Raw genomic sequence first — 26,250 nt, 5'->3', positions numbered from 1 at the left:
ATAAGTAAATAAAAACATTTTGTGGTCTGCTCAAAAGCGTCTGGTGGTCTGGATTTGGCCCTGTTGACCACCCCTGCTCTATTGTATCTGTCGGGTGTGTGTCTGTTACAAGACCTGTCAGCAATGGTGGGTCCAATTACATAGGCACAGATGATAAGTTTTATTATGAAAAATTGCTGTAACAATATCAAAATTTATAAATTGTACAGACAGCCACCCAAATCTGCACCCCACCTAGAGCACATTACAATAGTCTAATCCTGAGGTAACAAAAGCATAAGCAGCAATGTCAAAACCTACAACCTAAAGAAAGGGTGGCAACCTCCCAGACACTGAGATTCTCAAATCAACCTTAAGTTGTGAAACCTAGTTACTAATGGCAGAACTTTAGTGAGTCATAAAGATTCTCTGCTTCACTGAGCTTCCACTTAGCAAAGCAGCAATGGACATTCACAGCTCTCTGATCTTCAGGGCAGATCTGCACTTCTCTGGGCATCAGAGTATGCTAGAGCAGCTTGAGGACTCCAACTTTAAGCAGCTGTCTACATTCCCCAAGGACACTGGACGCCAGCGGAGCATAGCCAGAGCATAATGCACTCTGGCCACATCCCCTCCCCACACCTAAGTTTCCCCTATATCAAGGCCAAGCTAGCAGGTGATACAGGGGTTGGGTACACCAGCTCTGCAACCACCAGTTGCAAGCACTCCCAAGCCAGCTGAGAATTCTGCCAGGTCCAGCTGCTTTAAGGATCTTTTACGCTGCTCATACAGTGTAAAGGGGACATATAACACAAAGGAGAATCTAGCACAAAATGTTTTGATTTGTATTTGTTGGTTAAAAATTATTAGAAAGGTATTTGATGATATTTTCAGTAAATTGCCCCAGTTAAAACTTAAGGTCTTATATATCCAATATTAATCCTATGCAGCAATTGTACATAAAGTATGACTACTAGCTTCAGAGTCCTAACACACATACTTCTTAACCTGCCATGTGACTAGCCAAGAGTGCTGGTAACACTGCCCTTAGAGTACAACATTCCTTTCCTAAGCAGGAGAGGGAGGGAGGGAGTCATAGTAGCTATGATACCCAATACAGCATCTCTCGGTATGTCTACACTACGGGATTATTCCAATTTTACAGAAACCGGTATTTGGAAACAGATTGTATAAAGTTGAGTGCACGTGGCCACACTAAGCACATTAATTCGGCGGTGTGCGTCCATGTACCGAGGCTAGCATCGATTTCTAGAGTGTTGCACTGTGGGTAGCTATCCCATAGCTCCTGCAGTCTCCCCCGCCCATTGGAATTCTGGGTTGAGATCCCAATGCATGATGGGGCAAAAACAGTATCGCGGGTGATTCTGGGTAAATGTCATCAGTCAATCCTCCCTCCGTGAAAGCAACGGCAGACAATCATTTTGTGCCCTTTTCCCTGGATTGCCCTGGCAGACGCCATAGCACGACAACCATGGAGCCCATTTAGCCTTTTTTCACTCTCACCGTATGTGTACTGGATGCTGCTGACAGAGGCGGTACTGCAGTGCTACACAGCAGCATTCACTTGCCTTTGCAAGGTAGCAAAGACGGTTACCAGCCCTATTGCACCGTCTGCTGCTTTGGAAATTGGCAATGATGGATACCAGTCATATTGTGCCATCTGCTGCTGTCATGGGTGCTCCTGGCTGGCCTCTCTGAGGTCGGCCGGGGGTGCATGGACAAAAATAGGAATGACTCCCCAGGTCATTCCCTTCTTTACGTTTTGTCTAAAAGTAGAGTCAGTCCTGCCTAGAATATGGGGCAAGCCTACTAAAGAACCAGAGAGGACAGCCGCTCCGGGTCAGAGCCCCAGACATCCTGCAGAAATGATGAGCTGCATGCCATTCTAGGGGGTGCCCCTGCAACAACCCCACCCATTGCTTCCCTCCTCCCCCACCCCTTCCTGGCCTACTGTGGCAGTTATCCCCCCATTTGTGTGATGAAGTAATAAAGAATGCATGAATTGAGATAAAATGAGGAGGAGGCAGCCTCCAGCTGCTATGATATTCCAGGCAGCACTGAATCTCCAGGAGACAGAGCTAAAAGAAGGGAATGACCAGGAGTCATTCCCATTTTTGTCCAGGCGCCTCCGGCCGACCTCACCGAGGCCAGCCAGGAGCACTCACGGGATGATGATGACGGATACCAGTCATATTGCACCGTCTGCCATCAGGAAGGGAAGGGAAGGGAATGCTGCTGTGTAGTGCTGCAGCACCCCGTCTACCAGCAGCATCCAGTAGACATACGGTGACATTGAAGAAAGGCGAGAAACTATTTTTCCCCTTTTCTTTCACGGGGGGTGGGGGGGACTGACAACATAAAGCCTGAATCACCCTCGACAATGTTTTTGACGCTTCAGGATTTGGGAGCTCAGCCAAGAATGCAAATGGTTTTCGGAGAGTGCAGGAACTATGGGATAGTTAGAGTCCTCAGTCCCCCCTCCCTCCCTCCGTGACCGTCCATTTGATTCTTTGGCTTTCCTTTACGCTTGTCACGCAGCACTGTGCTGAGTCCCTGCTGTAGTCTCTATCATAGCCTTGCAGATTTTTTCAAATGCTTTGGCATTTCGTCTTTTGGAACGGAGCTCTGACAGAACAGATGTGTCTCCCCATACAGCGATCAGATCCAGTATCTCCCGTACAGTCCATGCTGGAGATCTTTTTGGATTCTGGGACTGCATGGTCACCCGTGCTGATCGGTGCTCCACGCTGGGCAAACAGGAAATGAAATTCAAAAGTTTGCGGGGCTTTTCCTGTCTACGTGGCCAGTGCATGCGAGTTCAGATTGCTGTCCAGAGCGGTCACAATGGTGCACTGTGGGATAGCGCCCAGAGGCCAATACCATCGAATTGCGGCCACACTAACCCTAATCCGACATGGCAATACCGATTTCAGCGCTACTCCCCTTGTCGGGGAGGATTACAGATACCGGTATTAAGAGCCCTTTATATCGATATAAAGGGCTTCGTTGTGTGGACGGGTGCAGGGTTAATTTGGTTTAACGCTGCTAAATTCGGTATAAACGCATAGTGTAGACCAGGCCTCAGATGCACATAACTAATAGAGAGCCTGTGAAGATGAAGGAACCAAAGACTCCATAAAAATTTTAATTATGAATTCCATCACTGTGCACAGAGGAGACATAATCCATAGTCTATTATTTGCACATATACACCAATAGGTAATGCAAGTGACTGCTTTTTCAATCCAGTTGTCAGCAATTTGAAATATGTTACATTTTCAGAGTTACTTTAATAATACTGCATGTCATGTAAATTTGGTGATCGGAAGTAGTGAGATAAACAGTGCAATGTTAACCACATATCTATTTAAAAAGCAAAACAAAACAAAAAAAAACACAAGGCCAAGGCCAAAAAGAAATGAAGAAGTAGTGACTGATGCTAGGGAATGCTGAATTAAAAAGGCAGTGTAGATTCAGAAGCGTACACTGGTTTGCTTTATAGATATCAAATGTTTCTTTTGCCATTCTAGCCATCACCTGGAGCAGCCACTTGCATCACAAAAGCAGGATGGAAAGAACATTGGTTTCCATCCAAAGAATCATATATACATATATCTAATTAGAAGTTGTTGCAGTGGAAAGATACTGACAAGTCACACAGCTGAAAGTGCACAGTGGAACTCTATAGTTGCTGTCGTGTAAAGCATCATTTGTTTAGTTTTGAAGACAGCGATATCTTAATAAACATAAAACATAAAATAAAATTAAATGAAGCATGTGTCTCCTGACACCTCTCCAGTGCCAGATGGAGCTTTCCCCTGCCATCAGAGTCATCCTGACAGTCTAGATCATGGGCGGGCAAACTACGGCCCACGGCCCACATCCGGCCCATCAGACCATTTAATCTGGCCCTAAGCTCCCGCCGAGGAGCAGGGTCGGGCTTTGCCCTGCTCTGACACTCCAACGAGGGAGCGGGGTCGGGGGCTTGCCCCGCCCCATGCAGCTACCAGGAAGCAGCCAGCATGACCCCCCTCCAGTTCGACCATCCTCCGGCTCCTACATAGTACGTAGAGGCGTGGCCACGTTCCCGGCCAATGGGAGCTGCAGGGGTGGCATCTGTGGACAGGGCAGCGTGCAGAGCCGCCTGGCTAAGCCTCGGAGAAGGAGGGGGGACATGCTTCTGGAAGCTGCTTGCTGTGAGCACCGCCTGGAGCCTGCACCCCTGAGCCCCACCCCCACCCTGCACAGCCCTGATCTCCCTCCTGCCCTCTGAACCCCTTTATCCCACCCCAGAGCCCCCTCTTGTACCCCAAACCCCTCATCCCCAGCCCCATCCCAGAGCCCACATCCCCAGCCAGAGCCCTCACATCCCTCCCCTCTACCCCAACCCCCTGCCCCAGCCCTGATCCCCCCCTGCCCTCCAAACCCCTCGGTCCCATACTGGAGCGCCCTCCTGCACCCCAAACCCCTCATCTCCAGCCCCACCCCAGAGCCCTCACTCCCCCCCAACCCCAACCCGGAGTCCCCTCCCACACCCTGCTCCTCATTTCTGGACCCACCCCAGAGCCCACACCCCCAGCTGGAGCCCTCATCCACTCCCATACCCCTACCCCCAATGTTGTGAGCATTCATAGCCCACCATACAATATCTATACCCCGATGTGGCTCTCAGGCCAAAAAGTTTGCCCACCCCTGGTCTAGGTCCTTGATTAATCAAGGATTTAATTTCTTTCTCACTTTAAAATAGATATTTAGATATCCACTGCTGGCAGTGAGATTACACAGAAGAGTACCCTTTATTTTCATTCCTTCTACTTTTGTGATGCAGGGACCACATATGGAAGGCGTCTGAGCAGGACTCTACTAAATTAAAAAGTGGGAGGAGGGAAGTATCAGATTTTGTGGTGGGGAAAAGTTGGCAGCTATGCCAATAGCCATAAATCAGGTCAAACTCCATTAGGAAGAGAAGAACTAGCATTGAAAATAACTGGAGGAAAAGCATGGTTTGTAAACACCGCCATCAACCTTTATTAGCGACATTTGTCTTAACTACTGTGGGCCCCGGTACATGCGGTTTTAGGGTGTAGGATTTTTTTTAGCATAAATATTGCATAACTGTTTATTACCAGTGTATGTTGGTTTTACAGTAGCCCTAGTGTCTTGGTGTTGTGCAGTCATATAGACAGAATGCATACAGAACCTTCTAAACGCAAAGGGCTCAATCTTTCAAAACTTCCCTCGTGTGAAAAATATTTAGTTACTTGAGCAGACCCCACTGTAATCAATGGGAATCCTCATTTGAGGATGGACTTCTCACATGATGACATATGGGCCAATACATTCAGCTAGAAATTAAGGTAATTAAAAGTGCTATTTATTTAGACCAAACGTAGCAGTGGCTGTGGGTTGTAGGTAGAAGAGTTTCCAAATTTAACTGTGGAACAAAATGAGATACTAGAGCGATGGCACCACAGAAAAACCTAGAATACACAGATCATCATCTAAACCACAGACCCACTCCCCCACTCCCACTGAAGACAGTGTCAAAGGGCCTATTGACTTCTAAGGAACAAAACTGGGCTTTTAGTGTGGGAATCCGTTTTGCCCTTCTATGCACAGATCCAAGCTCCAAAATGATACCTCGCAGATGTTAGCAGTAGCCAAAAAAAAAGTGACCACAAAATAATCTCTAGCAACTGGTGACTAGCACATTTTTAAAAAATAGGGCAACGATAACAATTTGAGTGTAGACAAATAACCAATGCAATCAAACAGAAAGAAAAATTCATCTGTAGTACAGAACATTTTGCTACTTTAATATATTATACAGAAGTTGAACAAGAAAAACCAATAATAATCATGCTTTTCCAGGACGTAAAAGAGATATTGGGTCATATGGTTTTTGTTACAGGGGTCAAAGAAAGCCTTTGAGGATAGGATAAGATGTCTTTAATATTTTTAATCTCTCTGTACAATCTGAATTGCTATCTTAAATGTATTAAATCCAGCTTACGTGAAAGCTTTTTCTTTTTAATCTTGTCTGACCTGAAATGGAAAGCCTCCAAAACTCTCCATCCCTACGATCTCGGTTTATACTAAACCTCCTATCTAAATTGTCCTCAATAGTTCTCCCACAGTCCTTATAAAGAACATGCTATTGTGAAACAGTGCTGTATTTATTCAAGAAAATGTCAACCAGATTGTGAGAAACAATTGATGGAAATAAATATAATGACCTTTGATTTTCAGCATTATAAATGTGCTCAGGAGCTCTAGAGTAAAAGCCTTATGTCTCAGAACTGGGACTCCATAAATTAGGACAAAAATAACTAGCCTGGGCAATTTGGCCATAGAAGAAAATCTACTAACGACAATGTGTTTCTCAAACCCAGCACCACCCCCTTTCTTTGTTTTGCGCTTTCTGATTTCTTAAAAACAAATTAAAAAAACCCGCAGACATTCTTAAATAAGAACCATTGAATACAACAGCAACTGTGCCTCCTGACTCCAAGGCTGAATTTAGCCCAAGCTATTCAAAAATTAACTCACAAAACCCCTAGCCTGGCTTCATTCAGAGTTTCAACAACAATGGTGTTTTTACAATCAAATCCTTTACCACGGTCGCACTGCCAATTCAGGGCATTTCTTTCATTTTTCTTACATTCTTAATTTCAATACGAATTGTTAATTCCTTGTTACCAAATGTAAATAAAGTTCAGCAGTATGAACACTCTCTTCAGTCTCTCACTGCTGCTGCTGGTCTCTCTCACATACACACGCAAGGGAGGTGAGGTAATATCTGTGCAAGCTCAAAAGCTTGTCTCTTACCAACGGAAGTTGGTCCAATTAAAAAAAAAAAAATACCTCACCCACCTTGTGTGTCTAATATCCTGGGACCAACATGGCTAAAACACCACTTCATACACACACAGGCTCTCTAAGTGTCCAAAGAAAGCTAGGCAGTACAGGATAATTTCTCTCTCATTCACTAGAGATAATGACAAGAGCTAAAGCTAGCTTCTGTTCATTGCAAAATGTTAAGGCTTTCCTCAGGGACTACATTAAAACATTTTGGATCGTCAGTTCTTTCTAGAATTGCATGGTCTTTGGGACAGTCTTTGTATCTACCACTGTTCTGATACAGGACCTAACACAATGAAGCCCAGAACTCTGACTGGGGACTCTAGGTGCAGCTTAATAACTAATAATATTCCTATAAAGTCTGATCAGGGATTGAAGTCAATCCCTGATTTCAATGTGCAAATTGGATCAGGCCACTAGAGTAGGTTAAGCACACCTTGTATTTAATATATTTACTTTGTTATCTCCTAGATTCTTATACAGTACTCATCACCAGAGTACTCAGGCATCTCTTAGCTGCAGAGAAGGGATTTCTCCCCCTCTCCACATGCTGATTCTCCATTCAGAACCTGACCTCTTTGCTGAAGAGTAGTGGGTACTAAAAAGGTTTAAAATGTCTGCAAACAAAACAAAGAGAAAGACCAAATTTATGCCATACCGTTAAAAACCATCTCTAGGAAGCTCATTGTTCAGTTGAACCCTTTGCCTGTTTCCCCCAGTAATCATTTCTTTATTGAACTTTTCGCCAATCAACATCTACTAAATGGAGTCAGAAATGGCAAGAAACTGATATTACATCATGTAGGAACAAAGAATGCATGCCATATTTACAAGATGGGGGACTATATGCTGGGCAGTAGTGACTGAAAAAGATTTGAGAGTCATGGTGGACAATCAGCTGAACATGAGCTTACAGTGAGACTCTGCAGCCAAAAGAGATAATACAGTCTTGGGATGAATAAACAGGGGAATCTCGAGTAAGACTGACAAAGTTATTTTACCTCTATATTTGGCACTGGTGTGACTGCTGCAGGAATACTCTGTACAGTTCTGATGCTGACAATTCAAGAAGAAGGTTGATAAATTGGAGAGGTTTCAGAGAAGAGCCACGAGAATGACTTAAGGATTAGAAAACTTGCCTTATAATTGATTGATCTCCTTGAGTACATCTAGTTAGCTTAACAAAGAGAAGGTATAGGGTGACTTGATTGCTGTCTATAAGTATCCACATGGGGAACAAAATATTTAATAATGGGTTCTTCAACCTATCAGAGAAAGTTAAAACATGACCCTGTGATGGGGCATGCATGGCCCACACTGGGACTGCAGGGGTTAATTTCTCTTTTTGGGCTGAAGAGGCCATGCCCTCTCGACCCTACTGGGCATGCTCCAGCTGGAGGCCAGTTTTTCTAGTATCAAAATAGAAAGGCTTTCTTAATGCAGGCAGACTGTTATATATACACATATACAGATTGAACACTGTGGCATTGTCAACTGAAGGAAAGTTGTTACAAATGTAAGGGAGCACAGCACCCCAAAATAGGGTCACTAAGTAGCACAACTGTGTCAGTTTGGGGAAAAAAGAGGAGGAAGAACCCATTTAGTTCTGAGTGAAACTGTTTTGTGTGCAGAAAAATTGCTTATTCCTTCTTTTCGAGGTGGGGGGCAGGGTGAAGGACTGGCCGTGCACTGCAGAATTAAACACAGATACAATACCACTGCTATAGAGACCAATTCTCTTTTCTGGCTGCCACCAAGCACTGTCATTTTCAAATTAGGATCTTAAAAATGGCTACCAACCAACTAAAAGAACCCAACTCTAGGCAAGTCCTAACAGAAAAAGTCAAATTCAAAAAAGGATCAGGTATGCAAGGATTATTCCATACCAATCAATATCAAACTATTAATAGAAATGGTTTAGATCAATTGAAGACGAGTTAGCACTTCTGGAAGGGCACTATTCCATCTCCTGCAGTCCCAAATGTATAATACACTTGGCCATCTCCTCACTTTTCTACGGATTTATACTCTGTATACACTGCAATTCTTCTCTGAATTAGACTGCTATAGTGTCAGAATTTTAGGAACATGACGATTTGCAGATCAGGTGTGCTGCTATTGAATCTCTAGTTCATCACAAGACAGAATAACTTAGAAACAATCATACTCTGCAAACAGCAGCAATGACACTTACCTGCAATTTTCCCCATGCCCCCATCATTTGCCAGGAATAGACCAATAACGAGAAAGACCCTCATTATTAACCAGTTACTCTACAAAAGTATTAATCTATTTTATTTTTATCTCAACTAAAATCTCAGGAAGATATACATATAGTACCAGGGACAAACATAGCAAAACTCACACAAGTACCTGGAATCAGGCATTAAACATACAAACAAAGAAATAATTGAAACTTTTTTAAGGCAGTAAAAACTAGTTACGTATTATTTAAAATCAAAACCATAAACCACACATGTTATCTTAATCAGAAATTCTGATTACTAGCAATAATACAAGCAACAGGCTGGTTTATTCTCATCAATACTTAATGCAGGTGAATTCTAGTGTTGATTCACATTATGTCGCCTAATGACAAATAAAATAAGTTTGGCAAGAATTCCTGATACCCCACTAACTTTAGCCATTCAGTAAAACTCAGACTAATAAGCATTTAAATAACTGTTCACTGGTGACTAAAAACTAGTGAGAGAATTAACTGAATTAATGCAGGAACAAAGAAGAAAGTCCCTCTGTCAGTTTCCCTCTGTTACTAGGAAGGCGTTCTATAAAAAAATAGAATGTACAGTAAAGGTCTACCTGGGATTTAAAAAACAAAAAACAAAAAACAAAAAAAAACATTTTACACATCTCAGAAACTGAGAGCAATAAAGCAGGACATTATAATGCACCAGATTCTCTGAATAAATCAGATGATGTCTCCAAAAGACAGAAAGGAAAAAGACAAAGAGTCCTGTGGCACCTTATAGACTAACAGAAGAGTCCTGTGGCACCACATGCGTCAGACAAAGTGGGTATTCACCCACGAAAGCTCATGCTCCAATACGTTTGTTACTCTATAAGGTGCCACAGAACTCTGCTGCTTTTTACAGATCCAGGCTAACATGGCTACCCTCTGATAAAAGAAAAAAAGAGAAAATCTTATCATCACTCTTAACATTTCCCTCTAAAAACACTCTAATGCAGGAAAGTTCCTCTCTCATTTACTCTTTGACAGACCTCTCTATTAAAGTCTGAACCAGAATGATGCTTATTTTCAGAATGCTGGTGTTTTCTCACCGTGTTAATTTGTGGAATGAATAACCACTTCTTTTTTTAGGAATGATCAATTTTTTTCTTTCATGAGCCCATTTAATTTCATAGTCAGTGTAAATGGGAAAAGAACAGGGTTGTGTTTTGTTTTAAGCTAAGAGAGAAATATTTTCCTTTGTCTACTGGTATTTCCTTCAGAGATTGTGCTGAACTTGGGGGAGGAGAGAGTGGTAAATACAACTACTACATTATGGTGGCAAAGAGCCAGCCAGCTTTCTTAGATTATGTGCAATTCACTAACACGTATGTCAGTTACGGAGGAAGTGCCAAAGGAGAATGATTGCATAAAACAGACTAGTTTAAAATAAAAAACAGGCTGGCTAAACCCAATAAAGTATTTATAATCCTTGCACTGCAAACGAAATTAGGGCTTTATATGTATGTATAATTACACACAGAGAGACATGTATTGGGTGAAGTGCTGAATAACCTCAACTTCTAAAGTTTCTGGAAGTTGAGGATGCCTTGCAGTTAAGGATGTAAAGAACTGAAGGTAGTGGGATTACTTATTACTTATATACCACATCTTTGTAATGTCCTGAGATCAATCAACAACTGCATCCTAAAATAAGTGGAGCGGGGAAGGTCAGGGTCAGCCTCAAAGTTGTTTGTAGAGCCTTGGCTATGGGTATTCTGACTAGCAAATGTGTGTGTACAGTAACTCCTAACTTAACGTCCTCCTGCTTAACGTTGTTTTGAAGTTATGTCGCTGCTCCATTAGGGAACATGCTCGTTTAAAGTTGTGCAATGCTCCCTTATAATGTCGTTTGGCTGACTTTACAAGGGAGCATTGCACAAGTTCCTCTTCTCCGCCTCCTCCTCCTCCCTCCCTCCCAGCACTTCCCCCACCACCAAACAGCTGTTTGGCGGCACTTAGGACTTTCTGGGAGGGAGGGAGGGACAGAGGGAGCGAGAGGGGAAGCTGCCCCCTCCCAGCAGGCACGGCCACCTGGCATGCAGGGGCTGCAGGGCCCTGGGCTAAGGGGGCGCCGGGGCCCTGGCCTGCAGCTCTAAAGCCCTTTTTGGAATGCAGCTCCCAGAATCACAGCCATGGGGCAGTGCCGCACTGCACAGAGCCACCTGCGCACCCCCTGCCCCAAACAGGAGCTGCCCCAGGTAAGTGCTCTGTACCTTCTGCCTGCCCCAGCCCTGAGCCTCCTCCCGCACCCCACCCTGAGTGCCCTCTCCACCCTAACTCCCTCCCAGACCCTGCACCCCTAGCTCTGAGCGCCAGGAGGAGAATGGAGAAAAAAAGAATGAAAAACGGGGGGGGGGGGGAAGAGAGAGAATGCTCCCCCCATAGGGGGCCCCAAAAATGAAGCTGAGCACAGGGCTCCACTAACTCTAAATCTGCCACTGGTGGGAGGGGGAGGAGTGGGGAAGCGCCGCATCTCCATTCCTCCCTCTGCCTCCCAGAAAGTCCTAAGTGTTGCCAAACAGCTGTTTGCAGCAGGGAAGCGCTGGGAGGAAGCGGGAGGAGCGGGGACGTGGCGTGCTCCGGGAGGAGGTGGAGCGGGGGGGGGGGCGGAAAGAGGTGGGCCTGGAGTGGAACGGGGACAGGAGAGGCAGGCCTCAAGCATCCCCTGGCAAAGTCAGCACCTGTTCTTCTGGGAGGAAGCTGCTGCTGCGCAAGGTGCTTCCTAGCGTACTTGCCTGCCTCATTGTCTGCAGCGGGCTGTGCCTGTGTGGGGTAAGCCAGAGGCACCTCCCCACCACAGTACAGTACATAATGCCTTTTGTCTGCCCCCAAAAAAATTTCCTTGGAACCTAACCCCCCACATTTACATGAACTCTTATGGGAAAATTGGATTAGTTTAACATTGTTTCACTTAAAGTTGCATTTTTCAGGAACATAACTACAACGTTAAGTGAGGAGTTACTGTAATTATAGCCTTAACTCTGAATTTCCAGGCCTTCAATATTACAAGAGTTCAATATTCTAATACTGTTGTTTTAGTTAATTGACATGTGATTATCTTAAGTGACATTGTGAATTTTCTTTCCCCACACACAAAGAAATTTTAAAACATTTAAGAGAAAACTATAAATACCAACATGGTGAACAAATATTTCATATTTTCATAATAATGGGCTCTTCAATCTACCAGAGAAAGGTAGAACATGATCCAATGGCTGGAAGTTGAAGCTAGACAAATTCAGATTGGAAATAAGGTGTAAATTTTTGACCATGAGGGTAATCAACCACTGGAAAAATGTACCAAGGGTTACTGTGGATTCTCCATCACTGGCAATTATTAGATCAAGATTGGATGTTTTTCTAAGAGATCTGCTGCTCCGGGAATTATTTTGAGGAAGTTCCAAGGTCTGTACTACATAGGAGGTCCAACCAGATGATCACAGTGGTCCCTCCTGGCCTTAGATCTATGAATTTATGACACTAACGGAAGATTTCCTGAGGGTTTTCCCAACCCCCCCTCTCCCCAAAGAAATCTTAACATAATGATGAGTGAAGACTAACAGACAATTAGTATATTTCCCACAGCATGGAGTCCATTTTGCTTAATTACAAATGTGATGTAGAGCCATCATAATATCCACAATAAATACTCTGCTGGTGATGATTTGGGGCCTGATTCAGCTCCTGTTGGAGTCAACGGAAAGTCATAAGAGCGTTATCCAGCTCTTTAATCTCTCAAAGCTGAAGCTGTTCAGCTGATGAAGGGGTTTACCCTGTGGACCTTTTGTGAGCACTACAGTCCACTGGAACTTAATGAAGCATTGGGAAGTTTAAAAATCTATAGGTACTAATTCCTGCACCCTACCATCTGAAACACAGTCCCACTTTCAGCTAGGCCTCATGACAAACAAATTAGAGCTTTCTAGCTCATGCTATTAGAATTACTGTTTATTTTTTTAAAATTACATTTCTTTAAAAAAGTCTCACAGTTTATCCAAACCACCTCAAAACCTTCCCTCTCCCCCTAAAAATATCCTGCAATGAATAGGAAACACACACATGCCAAATTTCAAGTCAAAGGGATTTTTTTCAGGTTCAAATAGATTCATAACAAGAGTTAGAATGGAAAGCAAGTTACAGCCTTATCTATATAAAGAGTAAGAACAGTGACTCCATAACACAAAATATAAACAAGTTTTAAAGGAAAGATTCTGCTAAGATCCTGCTTCTGTTTTAATAATAGCAAAACACTCTTTGACCTCAGTAAGGAGCTGCATCCAGTGCTGAAAGATTTAAAGTGCCAGAAAGGAAAACAGTTAAAAAATAAAATAAAAAAAAAATAAAAAATAAAAATAAAAAAAAAAAGTAGCTGGACCTCCTCTCACTTTTAACACAAGCAGATAAGAAATCCATGATGGATATTATACACTATTGCACTACACTGTAACATGCTGGAGTTTTGAATTCAGAGGAGGCAATCTGAGTTTGTTTGCTCTCTCAGCAGAGGCTAGAGCCGGTCTGTGCCTTTGTTTTGCATTTTGGGAGGCTCAGCAGACACACAGCAGAAAAGTTCTTTATTCTAGAGCCAGATTGAAATTGCTCTTTGACCATTTTGGGAGACAGCTGAATAACTGGACAGGAGGATGGAATAGTTTAGGGCTTGATACTGCTGCCACTGAATCCAATGGGAAAACTTACCAACTTCAATGAATGCAAGATGAGATCTTTATTTAAATAACATTTCATTAGTGAGGATATTGAGTAAGAAACTGGTGTTAGTTCTAAGATGGACACGGTTCCAGTTTTCAGACATGTTTTCTCTTTATTTGATTTGTGATTTAACTAAAATGGTGGCAACACGGGATCCAGCAGCTAGATCCTTGTCTACACTAAATTTCCCTCCCCGGCTGAGTACTATTAAAAAAAAGGGGAGTAACATGGGGGGGAGGGGGGAAGTAGTGATTTATTTATTTTGGAGGGGTTCTGAGGGATATGCCTTTCATGAATAAGAGTTATTGTTTATACAGATGTAATTCTTTACATTTTAGTGTGCAACAGTCAGCTTCAAGAATTTATACAAAATACATTTTCACAAATGCTGAAAATCCACCTGGCCAGAAATAATAAATTACTGTTTACAAGTCTAAGAAAACCTTTTCCTGTAAAACCATAAAGATGAATCCTGGAAGAAGTCGTGACTGCCTACTTATAAACATTAAAGTGAAAAAAAAAGTGCTAGATATTAGGTCTGGTGGTAGAAGCATTTGGCACACAATGGGTATTTTGTAAACACCAAGTTACCATTAATTTGTCACAGTTTCAGAAAGGACCACCATGCTAATGGGACAATATATCTGAAATTCTTTGAGTGAGATAAAGAAGTGACTCCTCTGCACCTCTTTTGAGTTTATGGGAGAGCGGCACAGCTAACAGCTCTGTTGATTGTGCATCTCTTTTGGAATATTTATTGGAATACGTAAACCCACCCCCTAAATTTCCAAATCAGTAATGCAGCCACCAGTAACGCAGCCAACAGTAATTAAAGATAGAAATAGGAAGATTGTGTGTGCATACAGCCTCTGTTGTCTAAGACGACAGCATTCCACCATCAAGGAGGTAAGTATGGAATCCAAGATCTACATTAACTGGCTACACATTTTCACATTTCATTGAAGCAAGAGGGAAAGAGAAAGCTTTAGAATAATTTTGAACAGTCTCATCTCATATTTTATCTTTATGTGCACCACTGGACATAATGAAAGTCAAGAAGAGGTGGCAAAGGACCACAAACCACAGAAAATTAAGAAATGGTTCTGACTCACCTATATGATAAAGTCCTATCCAGTCTGTTGGGTCAACTTCTTCTTTAATATCCCAGAAAATAATGAGGTTCTGAGATTGCCCCAGGGTGTATTCATACATACTCGCTGTCAGACTAGAGCGGCTGTCAGAGGTCACTAGATCAGTGTCACTGTTGGCACGCTGTAAGTTCATGTTCTCAGGTATGGTGCCCTGAGATGTCAGACTCTGCAGGTTCTCTGGGCTCAGAGTATACCGTAGCTGAGGATTACGTCGTCGCACAAAAAGCAGATGTTCTCTGGCTGAATTTGCCATTGTGTGTCTCTCTCTCTCTCTCTCGTCAGTCTACATAAAAAAACTTCTCACTTAGGGATCTGCAAAGAACAAAGAGAGGCATGAAGTGTTAGAGCTGAAAGACAGGATATTGGATCAAGCTCCACATGGAGACAACTTAGTTTAAAGGTTTCTTCATCTGGGATTGACCCTACAGTAGTCTCATATGGACGAAATAAAGCTCATAGTTCATTAATCTACTACTACAGCCATCTAAATACACTATTAAATACACCGAAACTGAGGCACATTGCATGAACTACTTGTGGCAGTCTTGCTGGCATTCAAAATGTAACATACACCTTGTATTAAAATTTGTATACCAAGAAACAAACCAGGAGCTGCTGTGCACAGACTAGAAAAAAGCAGAAACCAAAAAAAAAAAATCCTTGATCCAGCAATGGAGATTTAGTACTAGCCCTGATAAATAAGTGGATTAAGTCTGACACAGGCTCAGAGTTCATGGAGATAACAAAGTCCTCTTTTAGCTAAACAATTACAACAGTATATCTTTATTTAGAATAAATAGCTTCTAGTAGTATTTTATAAAGCTTTTTTTTAATTAAGGAGTCAAAAAAGTAATACAGTTCCACAGTAATACAGACATTAGATAGGATTTGTATATAGCTTTAGCAAGCACATAACACCATAGTGAAGTAATACAACAAAGTTATTTTGTAATAAAAATAATTTTTAAAAGTATAGAAGAATCTAAGAGGGAAAACTATGGGTTCTAAGATTTCTCTAGATCATGCACAAATATGCCAATTCCTTGAGTGAGGTATTCTAAGGGTAAGGGCTGAGGTTCAATTAGCCTATGTCACTGTATCTGCCCAATTCGCTTTTTTTTCCCTTTTGACCAGGTCTAAGAATAGACACCTCATGAATTCAGTGGTTCCCATCTGATCTGGAATAGATAACAGAAGGAGGTCTTCTCCACAAAGGACATGTCCAACATGGTATTAACCCAGTTAATATAAAAAAAACCCTGCACACTTACAAGAACTCAGCTATGCAATATTTTGCAAGTAAGAGGCAAAGACTGTGAAAGGAACTGCAAGTAGGCTGTGTCAGATATTCCTTTGGTGATCATGACCAGAAGATACTATATAGGTCTACCTCCTGGGACTGACCTCTAACACACTCTGAATGGTGTTTGTGTTAAACAGAGCCAAGGTATATTCTTTGCAGCATCTTACATTACTCGAAATCCAAGATTTGAAGACGCACTTGATAGCTGTAAGAATTTGTAATTTCTGTAACTTTACATCAGGTCATGTCTGTTGAAAACTGCCTGGTAAATGAGTAGCTAGTAAGCAAAAACAGGGCTGGCTAGTTCCATGAGCTTCTTCTCATGTCTGGCTCTCTCTCCATAGACAGTCTCCCTCTTCACTTTCACATCTCTCCATACAACATACTACTTCCATTTTGTACAATATCCAAACAACATATTGGCACTGAACAACCAACCAACCAAAACTTTGTTTTTCAGAACGGAATGAAGCACGCTGCATTTACTTGAGTAAAAGGGGTTTTGTGCAAGCAAGTGATTTATCAATGCAAATGATACGTATGGATAGATCCCCTGTGCAGATATAAAATTTGTATCTGCATCCAATCCATGATCTGCAAACATGGTCCGTGGATATCCATTAGCTTAAAATGTTCAAAGTAATGTAATAAAATTGCAACAGAATGGATAATTTCAACCAAGCAAGGATTATTTTCATAGTGGATACTAGCAATAAATAAGTTTCTTTCCACCAGGGAAAGACAGTTTTGCAGTGAAAACAAATTATTCCATTAGAAGAAAACTGAATGTATGCTAACAAAAAGGATTATCAGTCAAACAATTAAGAATTAATGTAAAGTAGTCTAAAAGGTGCTGCACTTCCATAAGGCAATGAACTAAAATTTGCGGTCCTTATTTTTTTTAAAAACCCAGACAACTACATAGTCTACCATGCACAGACTGTGGTGTGAATTTCTCACACTCTAAACAATCACATCCACTATGGCAAGGTATCTGACCATTTTACAAGTTAACCATAGACAAGGTCAATTGTATCACAGTTGTGTCCTCTTTGAAGGACATCTGCTGCAGGCAGAATAGAACAGATCTCATCATTAATTTTAAATGCATATATTTTGAACACGTTTACAGATACCTGTGTATTATTCTTGAGCTTTCGTCCTGGTTTCGTACCTCTAGCCTTAAGCTACCGTATATGGGTGTTTTTGTTTTCTTAAAATAACCCAAACATTTCCTGGCAGTGCTGAATGTCACCTGCTGTGATTTTCCCTGTTTGCAGCAAGTTTTTAATTTAAAATGAGGTAAAGCTCACTGGAAATGGATTATGATTGTTGGCCATCTTCCATAGTATTATAATTATGATTAGACCCACAGTATGCTAGCCCTCACTCAAGTGTCTTACAGCTGCATTATTAAACAGAAACTCTCTCTAGTAGTCAAAGATGTAATTATTAAGCAAAAAAAAAAAAAACACAACAACACAACACCACCACCACAGCTAGAGCTCCAGGCTTTTTCACAAAGGCTTCTGGACTCTTATTTTAGAAAGGAAGAAACTACATGATATTAGTTATAACAAAAGTAATATTATTTTACATTTTTACCTCAGGATTTTACAAAACATCACAAAATACTATCCACATTGGTATTTCTTCACTTAACACTAAAATGCAGTCACCTGTGAGGTAAAGTAAAGCAGCAATTCAACCACACTATACAATGCTGTAGAACAAGAGTTGAAAAATATATATTCTATTAAAACTTCAAAGGGTGAATGGAGAATAGATAAATATTTATATCCACATTAGAATTTGGCTATGACTAGAACTAAACAACTTGAAACTATGACTTGAAACTCCCTCTGCACCTCCCCCAAAATGGCTATTTTTCAAAGCCAAAAACTATTGCCAAAACTTTTGTTTGTCAAAAAAAAAAATTTTAAATCAGAGCTTTCAGATTTTAAACGTTTTTTTCCCCCACATTTCCAAATTTCTTATTTTTGTTTTTTCCTATTTCTCCTCCCGTTTTTCCTTTCATCCACAGAATGCATTCTTTCCTCCCACGCCCACTAATTTTTGTTTTTCCTTTTTCCTTTGGCCACCTGCATTTTCAAAACTTCCTCAACTTTGAAAAAGTTTCAGATTGGCAGAATTACAGTTTCTTTTTGCTGTTTGCAGCTTTTTCAAATCTTCCTCAACTTTGGGGAAAAAGTTACTGGAGTAGCAAAGAGTAAAATTTAAAAACAAAAAAGTGAAAGTATAAAAAGAAAACCTAGACATCATGCATTGTACTGCACTCAGTATCAAAAGGGGTAAGATAAAAAGATATTTAATAACTGTGACCTTTGTTTATGCCTTACTCAGAGATTTTATTGTTAATGGCATGAATCAACAGATTTCACTGAAATGTACATGCATACTCTGCCTCTGACATCAACAAGGTAAAATAATTTTGTATCTGTATGCATTAGTGAATGTTAGGAAAATTAAATATTTTCCAAATGTCTACAAGTAAGGGCAGGTCTACACACTACAAACTTGCATCGGTACAGGTGCACCGAAGCAACTGCATCACTATAGCACGTCTGGTGAAGACGCTCTAAGCCTACGGGAGAAAACTCTCCTGTTAGCTTAATAATTCCACCTTTGCGATAGGCAGTAGGTATGTTGGCAGGAGCAGCTCTCCCACTGACATAATGCTGTCTACATGCAGAGGTTAAGGTCGGTGGGAGTGCAGCCCCATTCCCAGCACTTGGAGACAAGGATACACATACCTCAAACTCCTGGGTGCTGAGGATGGGTCGACAGACAGACCGCAGGTCGCAGCAGGGTACGCGCCGCAGCTCAAGCCCAGCATGGAGAAGAGGGCTGGGCAGCAGCGGGAGAGGCGCGCACCATGCGACCCCTCAACAGCCGCCTGCTGAGTGCTCATGAGTCGTGCTAGTTCCTCCCAGGCCCAGACCTAGCCAATGGGAGCTGCGCCTGTGGGTGTGGCAGCACGCAGACCCCTCTGGCTGCCCCCAAGGCTAGGAGCCGGACATGCTGGCTGCTTCTCAACCTGGGAGCCACACAGCACGGAAGCTAGGAGGGAGCCTGCCAGACCTTCTGTGCGGTGCAATGGCGCTGCCAACCAGACAGTCAACAGCCCGGTCAGCAGTGCTGACCAGAGCCACCAGGATCCCTTTTTGACCAGGAGTTCTGCTCCAAAATCGGACTCCTGGTCACAACTAATGGGAGGGAGTTAAGGTGCGGGACGGGGAGGCTTGAACTGGAGTAGAGGGTTAGGGTTCAGGCTCCGGCCAGATGGTGCTTAACTGAGGCGGCTCCTGGTTGGCAGCGCAGCAGGGCTAAGGCAGACTCCGTGCCTGCCCTGGTTCCACGCTGCTCCCAGAAGCGGCCACCATGTCCGGCCCCTAGGTGGAGAGGTGGCCAGGCGGTTTTGCGCAGTGCACACTACCCACGCCCGCAGGCACCACCCCCACAGCTCCCACTGGCCCAGCCAATGGGAGCAGCTGAGCCGACGCTGCGGGTGGGGGCAGTGAGCAGAGCTTCCCTGATCACCTCTCCACCCGGAAACCGGGGCTGGAGTGCTGAGGTTTGGGGCTTCCGGCCATGGCGCAGAGATTTGCCACACGCCAGGTTCCCCACCCCTATTATAAAGCCTTGGCAACAGAGATGGCAGAAATTTGTTTGAAGCACAAAAGTCTCTGGAGGAGGAAGTCCACTGCTTTCTACAATAACATTATCTTCTTACAACAAACTATCGGTAGCACTGATACTGCTGGGACCACGCAGAAAATCTATACATGGTAGATAAATGTGATATATAAATATTCAAAAAAGCTTTAACGTGTATTCTATTGTGAGATAAAGACACAGATAAAGCATGCTGGGAAAAGTAAAATTATGTCCTTTAAAACTGCCAAAGTTCCTCTAATTCTTGTTGTTCTGGTAAAACATCTCTAAGTAAAAAACAAACAAAACAAAATCACCACCACAAATTAAAAACTTGGTAGTTTCTCTGATTCAGTTCATGTGCCCAAGAACTATAGGTGTTGTAAAGTCTGGACTTAAATAACAATTCCAATAAATACTGCAATTTAAAGTAATCAAAATCAATTTGCAACAGACAGAAAGCTTCACTTGTAAATGAGCCCCTATCCTCAAACCAAGTACTCTGCCAAAAAAACAAAAACAAAAAAACACCCACCTCTAAACACATGCTTCTATATCTTACCCTTTACACAGTTAGGCTGTTTTTAAAATTCATTCATCCATTTTACATAGAATGACACCAAGAAGTGGCAGATGATGCATCAAAGAGCTGGATACTGGTGAACATTCTGCCACTGAGATATATGTGGCAGGCTGGGTAGATTTTCATTAACGTGACTTGCGTAAGGCAACCTGAATCTCACATTTATTGTCCAACAAGAAAACAAAGTTGTCCCAAAACCAGAACCATGACAAGTGTACATGCCAGAGGTTGAGGGGAAAGGGTCACTGCTTTTGTTCCTCATGGAATAAAAACAATCTAAAATTGGGTGGAGATGCACCTGTGCATTTTCCCTCCCTCCAAGAGGAGCTGATGACCTTACTTGTACTTTAAAAATCCCAGGAGTACTGATTCATCAATACATCCACACAGAGGCTGAAAATAAGAATTATCCTCCCGTTTCAGTTTTCTTCTAAATGCCACTAAACAACAGTTGCACTCCATACTGCCCTATGAGGACAACATATATAATTCACTGCATGAGTTTTCCTTTACGTGACATGTGGAATACCACTGTCTAAGAAGGACCAGAGCAGAAATTTTATTAAGTACCAGCCCAGCGTGGACAAGTTATTTATTCGGCTATCAACAGATCAGAGAGGGAGCAGTGTTTAGTGAAGCCAAGTCTCAGTATGGAAATAAATTTCATATGCCTTTTATTCTAAGGCAACTGAGAAATTAGCAAGAACTAAAACCAGCTGCATGTTTCACATAGGTTTTCAATTAAAATTGAAACCTGTGTAAAGTAGCATCAACACTGCTTATCTGACTATCAATGTCTTCCTAAATATTTCACAGAGGATCAGAAAGAAGTAGGATTGATTTCTTCATAAATTCCCCTAGGACAAATTCAGGATTATATCTAGATTTAAAACAATATCTAGGGTATAAACATAAGCTGCAATTACTGACCGTGAAAGGGAGCAATTTGGAATAGTAAAAGTTTTTTTAAAATTCACCTTCATAGGTAAAAAAAATATGGATGGGGAAAAGTTATCTGATTTAGTTTTCATAGCAAAGGAAAGTCATATACCAATGTCTTTTCCACATACAAATATTAAATAATTTAAAAAATATGAATGGAAGACTGGGAATCTCAAAACCAGATGTATGATTGAAGAGAAAACATCAGTAGAATGAACAACAAACAAAAAAAAACCTTTGAGTTCACATACTGCCACCTTCATCTTAGTCATAACAGTGAATCATTTCTTGTTTATGTAGGGATCTCCTAGGCGGCTTAAGGCTGTCGGCAGGACTGCAGATTCTTCCCACAGTTGTTACTCAAAATATATTGTTGAAGTGCTGGCCCAGAGATGCAGCTGGTCATCCTCTGAGCTACCATACAAACCTTCAGTATGGAAACAACTGTGAGATAAGCTCTCTGGGCTGATGAAAGGTGGTGGCATTGCGGAAGTGAAGATGAGCCTATTTAATTTTTCACTTTCCAATGAACAGAACAACGTCACATACAGAGTCAGCATGGAAGATGATGAGTAAAACAGCATCCTGAACCCTAGGTACAGTGAGGGGAGGGTTCTCCATTCTCTAGAACAACTTCATCCACAACAAGGTGCTTCTGTGTTTGAACCTCATTAAGGAACATAGGTGACAGACCCCCAAAAAAGGATGTCTGGAGTCTCTCACTCCCTCTCCCCCCACCCTTCCCTTCCACCAAAGGATAAGCAAATGCAAATAATTTTAGAGATAAGGAGTCACAAATACAACACACAGAGCAAAATACACATGCTGGCTTCTGTACTGTAAAATGTTGTTTTGCCTAGTACAAAGATTTATCGGTGGAACAACAGAAATTTTAAGTAAAAGGGCCATGCCAGGGTATGAATGGGCTGGCAGAAAAATGTAAACATGTTTCCAGGGAAAATACAGAAGTTGTTGTTTTTCAGTGTTTGAACCAGACTGAACTGTTTTCCTGAAGTTTTTTGCAATTTCTGCTTAATATTTTTTCCTAAAACATTATTGAAAATGTTACCAAAAATGTTTTTTGAAAAAAAAATTTTTGATAATGTTTTTGATAAAAAAACTATATTAGAAAGAGGGCTGAGAGTCATTGCAAAAAATGAACTTCTTAGCATCATTTTTGCAAAAAGTTTCAGTTTCTAAAAAAGCTTTTTTAATTAAAAAAACCTTTTCATTTGAAACATTACAATATTGTTTAAATATTATTTAAACCAGGCATTTTCTTTCACTTTCCCGGCAACTGCTGAAGCCAGCTGGAATAGGAAAAGTCTGGGGATCCTCTGAATATTTTCAACCCCACCCTCAAAATTCTGGATCATGGCCACTGTCATTAGCAGTCATTCTGTTCCTTAATAGGCTGGGGGTAGCTGCTGAGCTTCCCTCTCATCTGGTGCTAAACAGATCATCCTTGCAGCACAAAAACCCTTTTCACTTCTATGTACATATTCAAATTAATATACTGTAACAAATATTCATTATAAAGATTCCACTTCCGTTGATTTCTAACAGAGCAGACAATTCCTCTTTCCTATCTCTTCTGAAGACATCTGGTTGACCTCCGTGTTTCCATTTTTTGGCCATGACTATTGCTGCAGCAATTCTCTTCACAACCAACAATGGCACACGGCTGTCCATGCCATTGTGCAATTTTTCTGGCACAATATCCTTTCCATACAGGCAACTCACAATCCCACGTCACTCTCAGGGAAGGCTTAGAATTGTCACCAGACATCTCATCCTCTCCCAGCAAAATTCATGACATGCAATGTAATTATCTGGAGGATCTAGGTTCTTATTCAGGTGAAGTTTACATAAAAGTTTCTTTTCCTTGCAAATGTGTCTCAGAAATAAAGGAAAGAAAAGACACATACGTTCCTTGGTCTCTCTCTTTGACATACCTGACGGCACATTGTCCAGTATTTTAACCAGACCAATTTTCAGTGTCCCAAGTACCTGAATTTCCACTATTTTCTAAAAAGCTATTCTATGGTCTAATACATCTCATTATTAGGATTCTTTCCCTGATAGTCAGCCTAAATTTTCCCTGATTTTAAGCTGACACTTAAGTTCACAAAATAAGATGCTTCCTATCCAACCAAGTATGTAAAAGCAAGATATCAAGTGAAAAATGGTATCTCATGACTGAGATAACAAGAAAGATTAGCTATTTACAACCCCCAAGGAATTGTTCCCCCCCTCCCAGTGTTGATTGAGCAGCTAGTTGTATTGGCCTTTCCACCTTGGTATAGCCATGATCTGATTCTTCTAGCCTGATATAACCTGTGACTTCCCAATCCAGTATCAAGAAATGGCAATTTTCATATTATAGTGTTAAAATGCAGGGCTCACCTCTGAGATATGGAGGTTAAAGGGTTACCATTGCAGCTGACAAGACAAAGCAGCACTGGGATATGTGAATGGATTGCAAGTACCATTAGTCAGTTCATTCTCTCAGATTTCTAAATGTGAATGCTCTTTAAGTCTCCATCAAGCTGGCACAAGTATAAATTGCAGCATAGCTGCAGTAGCATGGGTAGCAGCAGCGGAGGCGCAGTTGAGCCATGCCAAGTACACAGCCATTGTTTTCCAGAGGTATGTACTCAGCACAGCTCAGCCCAGCCAGGCCTGCACTGCTGCTACCTGTGCCACCTCAGCGATGCTGCTATTTATACTCATGCCAGCTCGATGAGAGGTAGCCTGAGGATGTGTACAAGAGCGGAAGAAACACACCCCTACTTTGTAGTGTAGTGTAGACCTATCCACCAGGAAACTTGTCACACCCAGCCACACGACTGCACCAAAAGAATCTGATAAGTTTGTGTCAACGCAGCCCCCTATCAAGAGACTTATCTAGTCTACATATTCTAACAGCCATTAAGAAAAGAGAAAGAACTTTTTTTTAAAGGGAGGCAATATATTTTAGCAGGAAGAGAAGACGATTAGGAGTCAGAAGTACTGGGACAAAAACTCACCAACTCTCTATGTGACAATAATCGTAAGAAGTGTGAACTGTCCCATTCAACTCAAATCAAGACACTGTGAATATGCACCCAGGGAATCTGAAGTTTTTCCAATGCACCATAGAATCCAGGACCTCTGCCATGGAATTGGCCATTTTGCTAAAGTCAAGAGCCCAACATTTTGCATTCTGTCTCCCTGCCTTGCTGGGATGAGCCTCTTGTTCTCCAAGAGGGAGTTAATTGGATGATAACACAGGATTTCAACCTAAGTTCACGACTCTACAAGTGTCAAGAGTTCACAGGCACCCTGCTTTTCCCCACATTGCTAAATGGTAGTGGGATCCCACCCAGATGTAGAGTGGTCTCAGTATGGAAAAAGGGGGTCCCCAGGTATGGAAAAGATTAAGAACCACTTTATTATCTAAATGCAAAGTACATGGGAGCAGATGGCAGGTAGAGAAATAAGAGATTCTCAGACTAAAATATGGGAAAGAGTGAACAGTACAGTATTGGTTAGAACCTACTCCCTGAGTGTTTGCGAGGAATATATCCCAAACAGTCAGATGTAAAAGGCATTCTAAAACACATTTGGGAATCATACACAGTTATCAGCCCATTTGTGGCAAACAGAGATGAGATTTAAAAAACAGACTGAATGGTTTATCACCCCCCTATCATTACTGCATGAATTTCCAGTAACAGGATTCTGTATTTGAAACACGTTATCCTGTTGATTTGCATACACAAGAATAGTGGCCATGACACACTGGAACTAAAAAATATGATTGTGACAATCCTAAGGAAGCCTGAGAAACACTAACCATGGAAAAATGAAAGATGTCATCAATTTAAAAATGGCTTCTGTATCAAAGTTCTTTATCTAATGTTGTTAAAGTAACACCGAAGATAATGGTAACTGAAAGCTATTAGAGGGAGAAATTTATTTCTCTATTTTTTCCAGTTTATTTTGTGTCTCTGATAGTAATTTGTGCTTGGTCAATTTCATTGTTTGCACTGAATAGTCAGTCCTGTTTCTTCTGTTATTTGTGTGAGTCTGTTATAGAGCAGTAATGGAGAAGAAAAAGATGCTGAGATAGGAAATCTTAACCGTAAACTTCAGAAATTGACAGGGACTCAGTGATAGATGAAATATCTTAAACTGCTTTTAATTCTTTTTTTAAATGGACTAAATTTCAAGTTACATTGTTGAAAGATAGTAACGATTGTTTGAAATATAAATCCTTTCATCCAATTCCTCAGTAGACAAGCCAGTTAAATTCAAGAACTATACTGACTGGCATGTTTTCCCTCCAATGAACCCAGATTTGCTTATTGTAGGACATGGCATGCACTTCTTGGAGCTGCAGAGAATATTCAAGACAAGACAATTATTGGTATATTGTTGAAAAGCAGTCTAGCCCAAAGCTATGCTTATTAAAGAGCCCAATAAACCTGCTATTCTCAGAAAAAAGTATCAGCATAAGCCAAATTCTTTTTGGATGAAGGAATTTCTAAGTATGTGGAACTGAATGTTTTTCAAAGCACCATCATGTGTTCTTTTTTTAAATCTTTTGATTATAAAAAAGCCTGTAAGACAGAAATAAGCCAATACCATTCTATGTGTGCAAACAATCAATATTCTTTGATTTAAAAAACTATCAGCAAAATAGTCTTCTATTGAGAACAGGACTATACAATTTTTTTCATTAATTCTTTTAATGAAGGAGACAGAAAAATCCAGTGTATAAGGGAATAGC

General features: G+C 41.5%; 1 protein-coding gene across 7 annotated transcripts in view; it reads right to left on the bottom strand.

The window, feature by feature from the left end:
• HECW2 (HECT, C2 and WW domain containing E3 ubiquitin protein ligase 2) overlaps nucleotides 1–26,250 on the bottom strand; it is a 246,969-nt gene that overhangs the window by 156,028 nt on the left and 64,691 nt on the right. For all 7 annotated transcript variants that reach the window (XR_005586030.1, XR_005586029.1, XM_039493848.1 and 4 more), the window contains exon 2: nucleotides 14,935–15,285. Coding sequence is in view for 5 of the 7 variants with exons in the window: in XM_039493848.1 (XP_039349782.1) it covers nucleotides 14,935–15,226 (292 nt within the window). In the remaining 2 variants the exon portion in view is untranslated. The remainder of the gene's footprint in view (nucleotides 1–14,934; nucleotides 15,286–26,250) is intronic.

This window comes from Mauremys reevesii, linkage group 11 (assembly GCF_016161935.1).
Source record: "Mauremys reevesii isolate NIE-2019 linkage group 11, ASM1616193v1, whole genome shotgun sequence".
Taxonomy (NCBI): domain Eukaryota; kingdom Metazoa; phylum Chordata; order Testudines; family Geoemydidae; genus Mauremys; species Mauremys reevesii.
This window is presented reverse-complemented; position numbering and strand designations above follow the sequence as displayed.